The sequence below is a fragment of the Pyxicephalus adspersus genome, chromosome 5 (assembly GCF_032062135.1).
Source record: "Pyxicephalus adspersus chromosome 5, UCB_Pads_2.0, whole genome shotgun sequence".
Classification (NCBI taxonomy): domain Eukaryota; kingdom Metazoa; phylum Chordata; class Amphibia; order Anura; family Pyxicephalidae; genus Pyxicephalus; species Pyxicephalus adspersus.
Genome location: NC_092862.1, coordinates 59,584,152 through 59,596,685, shown reverse-complemented (window position 1 = coordinate 59,596,685; position 12,534 = coordinate 59,584,152). Strand labels below are relative to the sequence as shown.

At 34.9% G+C, this 12,534-nt stretch overlaps 1 protein-coding gene across 4 annotated transcripts in view; it reads right to left on the bottom strand.

The window, feature by feature from the left end:
- Positions 1-12,534, bottom strand: part of KIF13A (kinesin family member 13A) — a 110,697-nt gene that overhangs the window by 75,171 nt on the left and 22,992 nt on the right. For all 4 annotated transcript variants that reach the window (XM_072411640.1, XM_072411642.1, XM_072411641.1 and 1 more), the window contains exon 3: positions 289-301. In XM_072411640.1, coding sequence (XP_072267741.1) covers positions 289-301 — 13 coding nt within the window. The remainder of the gene's footprint in view (positions 1-288; positions 302-12,534) is intronic.

Here is a 12,534-nt window from a genome sequence, read left to right as displayed (position 1 = left end):
TTATTTACTTACCAACAATTTTTGGACTAACAGGTATGAAGCTGGCTTCCCAATAAATCATGCTGTATGGATTACTTCCTATATTCTTGACAATGAACTCTGGTTGTGCAAACTTTCTAGATCTGATGCTTGAATTATCAAGCCAAAGGTCCATTATGATGCTTTCTTGGATTTTAGAAAGCAAGGTCACCATTGACAGCTACAATTATCTCTTTTTTACAAGTTTCCTTTAATGATGAATATCTAACAAAGAAGAAAGTATTATCAACAGACAAAAAAAAGTCTTACCTTTGGTGGTTTTCTGAAGGACAACAGGAATTCAATGAATCAGCAATGACAGCAAGTGATGTCATGTATTGTCGGAAACATCCACAATAAAACAAAGAAAAGAGAGCACAATCAATGTTTTGTTTAAAGTGCTACTTGCAAATCAAAGCAATAAAAATCAGGTTCAAAATAAAATTACCATAACATAGAAAAAAAAACAATTTTACTTTAAAGACCCATTCTGATCTGAAAAAAAAATAATAGAGTTGAGGAAATTTCAAAGATTGCGTGCACTTCTGTAAAACACTTTTACATTTCATTTATTATAAATGATTTATAAACCTTTAGTGAGCCATTTTGCATACAAGTTCCTGGCAAACCTCCCAGGGATTCCAACTATCAGGACAGGGGCGGGCTGGTACATGCAACTAGAAGCACAATTTACAATTTAGAAAAAGACGTCATTTTTAGGTGAGTTTGGAAAATTTGGGAATACACTAGCTAGCTCCATCCTGTTCATTATTATTTTAGAAATATTTGGACAGGGGGCTGTTATCGATAGAAGAAACTAACATTGAATTATAAATAGTATAAAATGTAGCAATTGTATTTGTATGTAAGGTGCACATAGTCTTTTTGGGTCTGGTAAGCTTTCTACCCTGTCAACCAAAATCTTACATGTAATGTTCAGAACACTCTGTTTACAAAGCCCATCTAACATGAATTAAACACATATAGTAAAAGTTACAACAGACCTTGCACCCCATTTCCCACTTTATTTTTATTATAATGACATTCACCTGTCAATCACTCTTGCTAGGGTATGAAACATTGAGTAAAGTAAGTTTTAAAAATGCAGTTTTAAGTTTTTAAGTTTAAGCTGAAACTTTGTTTTATTGATGTAGACAACTGCACATCTTTTTCTTTTTTTTCTTTTTTTTTTTTCTTTTTTTTTGTAGCATGCAAACAACTTCTGTAAGGAATTACATTTAACTATAAGGTTCTTCTGGGAGCCATATCTTTTTCTGTTGAATGTTAGAAAAATGAAAACAAAAAGAAATAGTTTTCCCTGGCTCAGGTCACAGACCCTGCAGTTGTTCTACTTTTCCCAATGTTTTTGCTTTCTATGAATGAGTTACTTGGCATTACCTATTGTTTCTCCATACGTATGCAATGAATAATTTACATGGCTTGAATACATAGAAAAATATTTAGTCTGTGCAATATGACCATTAAACAAAATAAAACATTTGACTTTGTAATTTGGCTTCATGAAAATACATATGCTATAAATTCAAACACCAATTTTCTAAAACGTACAAAAATGCATCTGTGGCTCGTGTGTCCTAAATCTGTCCCCCATGTTCTCAAAACCCAGAAAGCAGGGAGTGGTAACAGACATGCAAAGATCACAGAACCATGAACCATCTGTTTTAACTGTTAAAAAGTCCTGAACATAAACAGTCAATGACTTTCTCACTATTTCCTTAGGAATGACTCCATTTCATTGTGTTGTAAATTATAGGGTTTGTGCAGGTGATAGTAGTGTGTTTGGTTCCCTGCCAGAATCAATGACATTCTAAAGATAACTCCCCTTGCCCAACCCTGTCCTGCCTAAATCTTTGTATGGATGTCACATGGTCTTCATAAGCACTTAAGAAAATACAAACTTTATTTCATATGGAAATGATTCAGAAAGCATAGTTCCTTTGCTCTCATTTCAGCATTCACTCTCCACCAGATTTCCCACCAATCATATTACTTGCTTACAATTGAAAAAATTAAATCCAGAATGCTTTGAAGGATGTTTGTATCCAAAGCTTTACATTGTACCACTCCACAGGCTGATTAGAATAAGCAGATGGCTGCCTGTTACTTGCATGTAAAGTTTTATACAAGTCCTTCATCTCTGCTTTGGAGTTTAGCCAACAAAAGTATAAATATAGTAGAAAAAGTGTCAGTCTTGTTGACTTTTACAGGATTTGGTAAATCTATCAAAAGGGTTACTTCAAGATGAAAGGCTAGTGATTCTTAGTCACAAACTAAAAACCAGTCCGCTGCAATTATTTGTAACAGAATAATACATAAGGTAAAGTTTTATTTTCTCCGATTTTTCTCTTTCCAATTGAGAATAACAAATACTGAGATATTGTTTCGTGCATATGGTGTTTAAAGTCATTTTAAAAAATATTTTTTAGGGTATGGATACATCCCTATCATATAGAAAATGTATGTGTAAATTTGCTTTTTGTGGAACTAAAAAATCAGTTTTTTTACTAAATTATAATACCTTAACACATTTAGAAATAAAAGTGCTGTTAAGATATGTATAAATCTTTATTTAAAAATATAAAAACCTCAAACAACAAATGATATATGAATAAATACTCTCTCTCTCTTTATATATATATATATATATATTTGAACTGTAGGGTGTCCCTATACACTTGACTTGGATTACATGAAGGCAGCCACTAAGAAAATCTGGTACCAATTAATTGTAAATAAAGATTCCACTGGGTGTTATACTGAAGACATATTTCTCAGAGTGTCTGCTTCCTCAGGCCAAACTACCGCAAAAAAACTGTTATAGAAAATCTTAATAATTTCAAAATTGCATTTGGAGCATATGGTTTAATTCCAAAGTAGTGTGTGTGTGTACAGTGTGAAAATATATAAATAATAATGCTAATATTTTATCTGGAACTGTTACACAGCAGCAGGACACCCTACTCATTATTATCAGTAACCTGATGCTCAGGCACATGACTATAGATCTAGAAGGCTCCACAGTAAAAGATTGTAAGTGCACCCCAGAAACCTCCATTTGTTGCACCTAGAAGCATCAACTATAAGGATACCATCAATGATCTAACAAAGTATGCCAACTCAAGGACAAGCGGCCAGATAGCTGTCAACCTCGACAATATGCTATTATAGACCAGTGCTGTGCTACTGACTTAAGTAGCCCTCCAATTTTACAGCAGGTACAAAAAGAGGTGGTCTAGTAGTCAGAAAAAAGGTAGTACCGTAGCAATAATAAAACATACTAATAATATATACTTTATATTATTATAAAATTGTTGGTGCATACTTTAACCCCAGCATTTTTTTGGATGGAAAACCTGCAGCTCTACTTGCATACAGGAAAAACTGATGCCAGTGCCAAGAGGTTTCCTACAACCACCAGATTCACACATGCTTTGGAGGTCTGCATGCAGCTAGTGAAAGATGATTTTTGAAAAAAATGAGTGTGGGGGCATATGACAGCCTAATATCTTAGTATGTAACTATGCAAATACCAGGTCTCTGATTCTTAAAACTGTTTTTTCTTTTAATGAGAAGCTGGGATGGCAGAGGCACAAGCAAGTTTTGTGTCGCTGGAGTTATGGGTCGTCATAAAGTTTTTGTTTCTCCAGGGAAAGGAAGGACACTTCTCCCCAAGTGTTTGTGACATCTCAGTGTGAATGTCCTTTGCTGAATTTCTCTGGAGACATGTTCTCCAAATCCAAATAGATAAAACTGAAATATACAATCCATCATGACTTTGTTTCGTCTGCATCTTTGGAACAGGACTGAAAATGGTATCACTTGTGCTTCTCTTAACTGTCTGCATTGTTCTCTGGACAGTAAAGTGAAACATGACGCGTATTCATAAAGTGGGTATCCTCTGACCAGAGACTGTTTTAAAGAAAAATAAGGACCTGGGAAATTATGAAGTGAGGGCCTCAAATACAGAAATCTCCCCTAGCTCCTACCATTCCAATAATGTGAGCCCAGGGCAAAAAACTGGCATAAAACCAACGAAGAATTAAAGAATTATATTATAATTACATATACATACAAAAGCCCATAAGATTTATTGATCTGGATTGTTTGGGCAAAACCATAATTGGATCCTCCTACTCAATATATTGGACCTATTTTTTAGTTTTTAACTATGATGTTGTTAGGAAGGATTGCTGGGATGAATAAGAATGAAACTTTACTACAAACCCTTTAACAGCCTTTAAATGTTCACCTGCTTGGATGTATACCATTTGTATCTATTAAAACATACCCTGTAGATGGTGTTCTGGTAATGTGTATAGTTATGTGTATGTTCAGCTTTTTTACACTTTGTACAATACTCACATCTCCATCATTACTAATGTTTCCTTTGGTGTGGTTCTCATCAATCAGCTCCATTTTGCTTAAAGGATGAATGTGATTTATTACTAAAGGCAACAGTTTAGATTCTGCTCTAGTTCTTATGTGTCAGCTCCTTGGTATCATCACAATAAATCAGAAGTATAATATTACAATGCAATTTATTTATCTCTCCTGGTCACCAGTTCATATACCATCATTTATGTAGCCATCATCTTCTATTTGTTACCGTTTTATTTTTTTGCTGAAAAAAAAATCTATTTTCTTCCTTAATATATATTTCTTATGTAATTATGATGTAATTGAACAGAGTGAAGTCTAAGAAATACATAATTATGAAAATAATTTCAGAACAAAATGATTGCATAATACAAGTACTGGCTTCCCATAGATAATGTACATATGTGTGTATATGTATATGTACATTATCTATGGCTTCCCATAGATAATGTACATATACATGTGCATAAACAATCAGGCAGCCCCATTCACTTCTAGTTTATGTCAATCATAACACCCATACTAATGTGATCATAACCGGCAACAGGCTTTCTTCTGGAATGAACCATACTGGAAATGTCACATTTAACTACTTGGAGGTGAATTCACCATTCAAAAGCATCCAATTTATGGTACTAACGAGAAGTTGGGGATGATGATAATTGGACATGGCAGGGCATCCTTTCACATACAACTGCTGCTTCAAATCATCACTGATCACAATGCAAAGTTCATTTCTCTGGTCAGCACAGCAGGAACATATTTTATGCAGTTCTGTGTTAATTGACCTGGCCATATTTACACTTCTTCCAGGATCTAGACTGGAAGAAAGAAACATGAGCAGGAACCTACATAATCTAATATAGAAAAATACCCTGGAGTAGAAGTTCACTTGTGACCGGGCTAGATATATCACAGAGAACAAGTAACCGATTTGCTAATATCAGTCCTACATTTCTTTAATCTCTCCTCTTAATCAATGTAGTTAAACAGATTTTTGATCCTGACACTGAATCCAATTTTTTGCCACTTCCCTTAATGCTTTGGGAACTGCCCGTTTTTTCTTTTCTCCAGCATTTGTATTTAGTGAGCTGGATAGTGGATGATTGTTGAGAAAAGTATATAAAAAGGATCCCCGAGCTCCATCAGCCAGCCAAAAGTTGCAAATACCACATTTGTATATGCTATATTCTTTATTTTCCAAAAAAATGGCATATTTTTATCACTATACAGAGTAAAGAAGATCTGTTATGTCAATATCCAACTTTCTTAGCTATTGTAGTCAGATCTATGAGAGCTAAGCATGCTGTATCTACTTTCTTTAAACACGTGTTTATCTATCATAGTTAATATTTGAGAGTTCCAGGCTCATCAACTAGTCAGACCACACTGACCTATGAATAAATGTGCAGAAAAGTTTGTATTGGAACAAGATTTGGCTAAAAAAAAGCCTACCAGGTATCAGCAAACTGTGCCAAAGTTCTGGAAAAAAACACTCCTTCTTCAATAGGGTAACAAGACATACCCAGTAAGTTCAATACAAATACCTGGGCCACCATCCAGAAGAAGAATACACATTCCGGTCTAAACAATAGAACATATTTTACAAATGTTCCACACGGTCATCAACATTACCGTTATAATCATAACTTTCCTGCAGAGCAGCTAGGGACATATTCTTTGAAGAACTATGCTCACAAATATGAACTCTCATGGGGGATGGTTTTAGGTTAGGCTTTCACTAGAGTAAAGCAGAATGCATGATCTTTCAAACAGAACCTTCTAAAAAGGTGTAAGCAAGCCTAATGCACATATAATCTCATTTTAGTCCATTAGTATAATTGTAAGTTATGCAGTCAGTATAACCCTACAGAGCAGGAATCAGCCCTTCCTATAAACATCTCCAAGCAATGGAGCTGCCTAGTACATCATATATAGATGATTAATAGGATATGATATTGTAGAATTAGTTTACCCCGGAATTGTGATCCTATTTTCATAGGCTCCCTTTTTTTTATACACGGTAGTCAGGTAGGCAGAAAACTGTCAGATTTGTTTTTTCTTACTATCATACTGACGATAGTATACTAGCACTTTTCTCAACTTAGCTTAACACACTGACCTATATTCTTGTCACTTAGATCCAATGTATTACTTTTTTTGCTATTTCAGAAATGCTGTATTCGCACATAAACCATGATCCTTTGTGTGTTTTTTCTATAGCACTTTTAAACTTAAATAAATACAAGTTTTTAAAAGGGGACTTTTCTCACATCTGTATTAGATTACATTTCTGTTTTCCTTCATTGTATATGTTGACCTTTTAGGAAGGTGATTATTTTACTATCCATATATATAGCTGAGTTTCTATGCAAACTACCTATTTTATCCTTACAATAAAAAGAATTGGCTGAATTAAAATATGAAACCAAAAATTAGGTGTAGTGTCTTTATAAGAGATATCTGACTTCTTTCCTAAATGGAAAAATCTGTGCAGACATTAAACCCAACCCTAAAAAAACAAGGAATAGGGAACGAGAGCAATGTCAGTCACGAAGGGTGATGAGAAAATAAAATCAGCTGATATAGTCACATAGACGGTATCTGTTGCTTTATTGTCAATGATGTTGTTAATCTGAGAAGTCCTCCATGTGATGAAAGAGAGCTTTTACCGAACTCTCCCAGCATAGGATCCCCAAGGTCTATCACTTACAGCAAGCCTTATGTTAAAAATAAATATCAGTTCTGGTTTTTCATGAATATGAATTACATTTTAATCTGCTTTGAAAGCGTGAATGTGATTTGTGAAGTTGCACTGTGCAGGCCAACTCCTAGTCACGCTGTGGGGGGCTCTCTGGATCCTGACTGCTATGGTTTACAAAAAACTTGGAACTTTGATTTTTTTGGTACAATTGCAAGTGCAAGTATTTGTTGAATAGCATTGATAGCCTTTTTTATGAAATGCCCTCTCTGGTATAGAATAAATCTTTGTTTGTTGTTCACAGAATACAAAACCACATGGTCATTTTATTAGGCGTGCACAAAGCAGTAACAGACAGTTAATGTCTTTATTGTTCACAGAAAGAACACCCAAAAAAACCTTACAGAAAAGTGGAACTAAGGCTAAGTACACAAGTGCAATAATTGTTGTTAGAAAGGATCTTTCTCTATCCTTTCCAATGGCAAACGAGTGCACGATGCATGAACAAGTGGTGTACATACAGAACCATTCTGCTCTAGTAAGGGGAGAACGACAGAATGGCACCCCACTGTGCTCTCTCCCCTTCACTTCCATTACGATCGTTCAGACGACAGGCACTGTACACACACCAGATTCTCATCCAATATCAGCTCTGAGTTGATAATCAGACAAGAACCATTGCATGTGTGTACATAGCCTAGAGCTAAAAGAAAGAAAGAAAACACAAAAGCTGCAGTCAAATATTATACCCTTGAATGACTAAGCCCTAGAGCACTCAGCTGTAACTTAACTACATTTTTTTCTTTTGTCCTCTTTAAGGTAATAGTTTGTATCAATTGTATATTATTCCTTTCTTTTCTCGTTTATATATATTTTCACTTCACATGCTATCTCTGCTTTTAAAATATATGGCAAAGATTCCTAGATATTAGGGGTTAGCTGAAAAGACAACACAGTACATGTATCCTTCTTGGAAGCTCAATTAGTTGCATTGATAAAGGGCAAGTCACTGTGATGGATCATTCATCAGAGTGTAAAAATTTGAGTTTGTGCTACTGAGCATGGTAAACTGTTTTTCTTAGGAGACAGAAAAAAAAAACATTAAAAGCTTCATCTTTTGGCTGAAAAAAATAACAAGGTATTGTTATGTAATGTTTTATATTTCCGAACACCTATTATTCATGGCTCAAACAATGTCAAAGAATACAATACTAAGGATACATTTAATGTATTATGAGATCATTTCCTTTCATGGCTTCAGCATAACAAGTATTAATAAAAGCAGAGGATCTTGGTGATTAATGATGGGCAGCTTACATTTTTGTGTGACTAGTCTGAGAGACCGCATGTCAGTCACTTCCATAGAAATCCACCTTCAAAACAAACAGAGTGGATGGGCTATCTCAAACAACCATTATCAGTAGAAAGCAATTGTTTCCTTAATGGCATGAATGGGCTTTGGCACAGAGCACCCTATTGCGAGTTTGAAACAAAGCATGAATGCATGTGGAAAAATGGCTTGCTCACATCAAGTCTGACATTGCTTGCTCAATCCAGTGGAAGAGATTGCTTGTTATTCCCATAACTACCATCTAAACATAACAATCTAGCAGAATATTACTTGTCTTATGCCAATGGAAGTGTAAAATGTAACTTACATGGCAGGATTTATGAATCCGGTACAGCAGATACATTTTTAGTGCACATTAGATAGCTTGGCAGAAGTTTCCTCAATTTCAACACCCCATCTAGATTCCATTCAAACTGAACTGTGGGCTCAGCAAAAACATGTCTCCTGCAAAGAGAGTTTCCAGCATGGTGTGGATGGCATCATTTGTATAGGTAGCCACATGACAGAGGACTAGTCCCCCACCCCTCCCTATGGTCATGTATTATAAAAAGCATTCCCAAACCCCGCTCTCTGCATGTGAGTGGAAAGAAAGAACAAAAGAAGCATGTGCAAAAAAGAGACAACATATGCAAATCTTCTTTATTTCTAAACCATTAAAAGTATTTTTTTCATAAACTGAAATGACTGAAATACTTGAATCTGACTTTAAGTGGGAGAGGGGATGTCAGTTGTGCAAGCCTGGGGTGCAGCATCCAAACATCCAAGAACTGGATAAATGTATTTAATGTTTATCATCCCACATATGTTGTTCACCATTGTACTGGCACATTGCATGTCATCTGTATTTTTTTTTTTTGCAATAAAAATGGTAATTACAAATTCATTATTGTGATTAGTGTTTTTATCTTTAAACATTTTTAACGTTTTTATATTTAAACAAAGCCATTTAGCAATTTTCTAAGGGATGCTCTAGTACATGCAGAACCTAAGACGCAGAATTACTTTACAATACTGGTACTATGACTAAAGTTGCCAATCAAAATTGATTTTCAAATGCAATTGCTAAAAATTAAGTAGTACCTAAAAAAGTGATAAAAACTCAAGAGCATTATATTACCAAAATTTTCGACTCTGATATCATGGATATCAGCAACTAGTGTTTAGATTTCTATCAACTCATCAAAAAATTTACAAAACCTTCTGTATTTATGGTTGTTTTGTGGGAAGAATGGCAATCAAAATTGATTAGGCATGGGTTTTTTGTTGATTGGTTAACCATCATATTGAAAACAGTTTTTGGGTCACAATCATAATTTAATTAGGCGTAAAAACAACCACTGAGAGGAGAGAACTCTGCCCAGAAGAGCTTACAATCAAAGAAGTTTCTTAAAGATTAAATGGATTGTAATAATTAACACAATAATCAACCAAAAATTGCAATGAGAGAAAATAGCATAGTTAGTGTATGACAATAATGTCAAATTGTACTAAAGACTGCCGTAAGTCGATGTATAATGATAACATTATTATGTAGAATGCCCACATTCAAGTCACAAGCATTTGCTAATTAAATACAAGTTTGGTTAGTTTTGTGTGAAAGTGTAATATATTAGATTGACAAACCAAACAAAATAAAAACAAATGCATAGGCTAAAAACTCAATAATCTGTATATACTATGCAGTTTTTATTCAGACTTTTCAGCATTTCTTCATAGAGGAAAAGGGAGAAGCAGAAAAGGGAGCCAATCAGTTGTGCTGTAGCGCACAAAAAGCAAGTTCTTCTTCCCTACCAGACCAGACCATGCTTTGTGACAAAATCTAAATCTCAGAACTGGAACAACAGGAATACAAATCCTTTGTCAGTTAAAACAGTGTTTTAAACATCTGTGTATTTAGCAGTTTGCCTGGAGTTAAACGGTAAGTTAGTTATGAAATACTGCACGTTCTGTTTAGCTTGCAAGTAGAGATAAAGGCTCCTATCATTTGATTTCTTGTGTTGTTAACAGAGGTCAATAGCTCAAGTTAAAACCTAAACAAGTTTATTACTTGAACTGAAGCAGCTAAAACTACAGCACACCAGGTTAAGGCTTGTTTTGGCTAAGTCTGTGTTTTGGGAATCGTTTGTCAACTATTAAATGTTTATTTGCAAAACAATTTTTTACATATAAACATAAAAACTTTAAAACAGCAAGAAAAACACTCCTCTATGATACATAATAATAATGACACATTAGTTGCATGTGTTTGTTATTTTGTGACAATGATAACTGTATACCTTTCTAAAGTAAATAGGTTGTCCCATTTCAATTCTAATAACTATTTTTATGTCAACGTTTGCAACATTGCTAACAAGATCATCTGGCCCCAAAAGAATAATTGCATTTCACACTTTCTGTGTGACTCAAGAAACAGGGGATAGTAATGTGCAGTAGTATTCCCTTTTTCCCTTTTTCTCCCCATATAATAAAATTTATAAAGGCAAATCACACAGAATTAAACAATTTCTCAGCGATAATACATTTTTTGTAAGTTTGGAAGCGCCGGTTAACAGCCAGCCTGAAATATGCTCTACCCTCACCCAATAACCAAAAGTCATGGCAGAAGTACGCAAGTATATTCGATGGGGACTACAGCCAGCTTCTAACTACAAACATGATCTAAAAAAGGGTTGCCCAACCTTCGGCCCGCGAGCCACATCTGGCCCACAGATCTGCATAATGAAGCCCTTTCCTCATCTCTGCTCATTGTCATTTATTTAATTGCATGGAAAACTAATTAAATCTGTTGTGCGTGATCAGAATTAGATTCGATATTACATTTGAGATCTTTTTTCAGGACTAAAATAGTCATATAAACTGGATTATTTTAGTAGACTTTTATTATTTAAGTAGAGTTTCTGAATTCTCAGACTAAAAGAGCCATTTGCCATTGAAAGGTACAAGACATTAACAAAAGTGGCATGTGGTATATTCACCTGGCTTACCAAAGAAAAGGTAGAGGATAATTAGAAAAAAAGTGTATAAAGAAATCTTAAATAAGTAATAACATAATGGTTAACAGTGCCACACACAATTCTAGATTATGGATTTTTTAAATAATTTTCTATGAAAGAATCCATGGAAGAGTCTTCTAGATTATCCATAAAGCACAATAAAAACTAACAGAAATCTGGACTTACCCAACTATAAAAAAGAAAAAAAGTGTTGGCTGGAGGAAAGCTAAGCACCTTTAAAACACCATCACATACTCCAGAGGCTCCGCCATTCACCTGCAGACCAGAAGTTGTAGGAACAGGGACCGGGCGTTTCACGTGACCGAAATTTTGGGCAAATAATTACATTGTTCATGTAAGATTACATTAAATGGTGTTTTTTTTTTAACCTGAACTCAAGGCAAAAAACAAAGGTATTTGCATAAAGAGCTCACTTTAATGAGATGGCCATTAGCAGAAAGAAAGACGATAATCTCCTAACCAAGAACCTTATACCCAGTGTTAGAAAACATCCCTCATTAACCCCCTCCAATCACCTCTTTGTGAACAGCTTTGAGACTGACAGCAATGAGAGTGGCTTGCTTTTTCTTTGCATTTACAAAGCTTAAGCCTCTCATTTCCTTGTGACATTGCCTTGACCTCTGCTCAGCTTTGGCTCAAGGAACTATAGATATGCCATCCAATAGCTGATGGGTGGGGATTCCAGGATGACCCATGGCCTTGTACATAACTGTCACCATGAAGTTCCAGTTTTCTATAAAAAATAAATAAATCAATTTAAAAAACACACGCAACATAATCACACAACCAGATCTTGAAGTTATGCTTTATGAGCAATCCATGATTCCGATATACTCAATTTTCAAAGATCCATTGAGAATTAGAGAGAGGTGACACATCAAATGCACAATAAAACTATTCGCAGAGGAACTCTTTCCCACGTATAATTACCCTAATGAGCTTTGATTTCACCCAGAGTCAGCAAGCTGCAACCTGCCAAACTAATAAAGCCTATTTTGAGATGTGTTCAGTTTCATGTGAGTCAAGTTCCTTGATAATGAGCCACAACAACA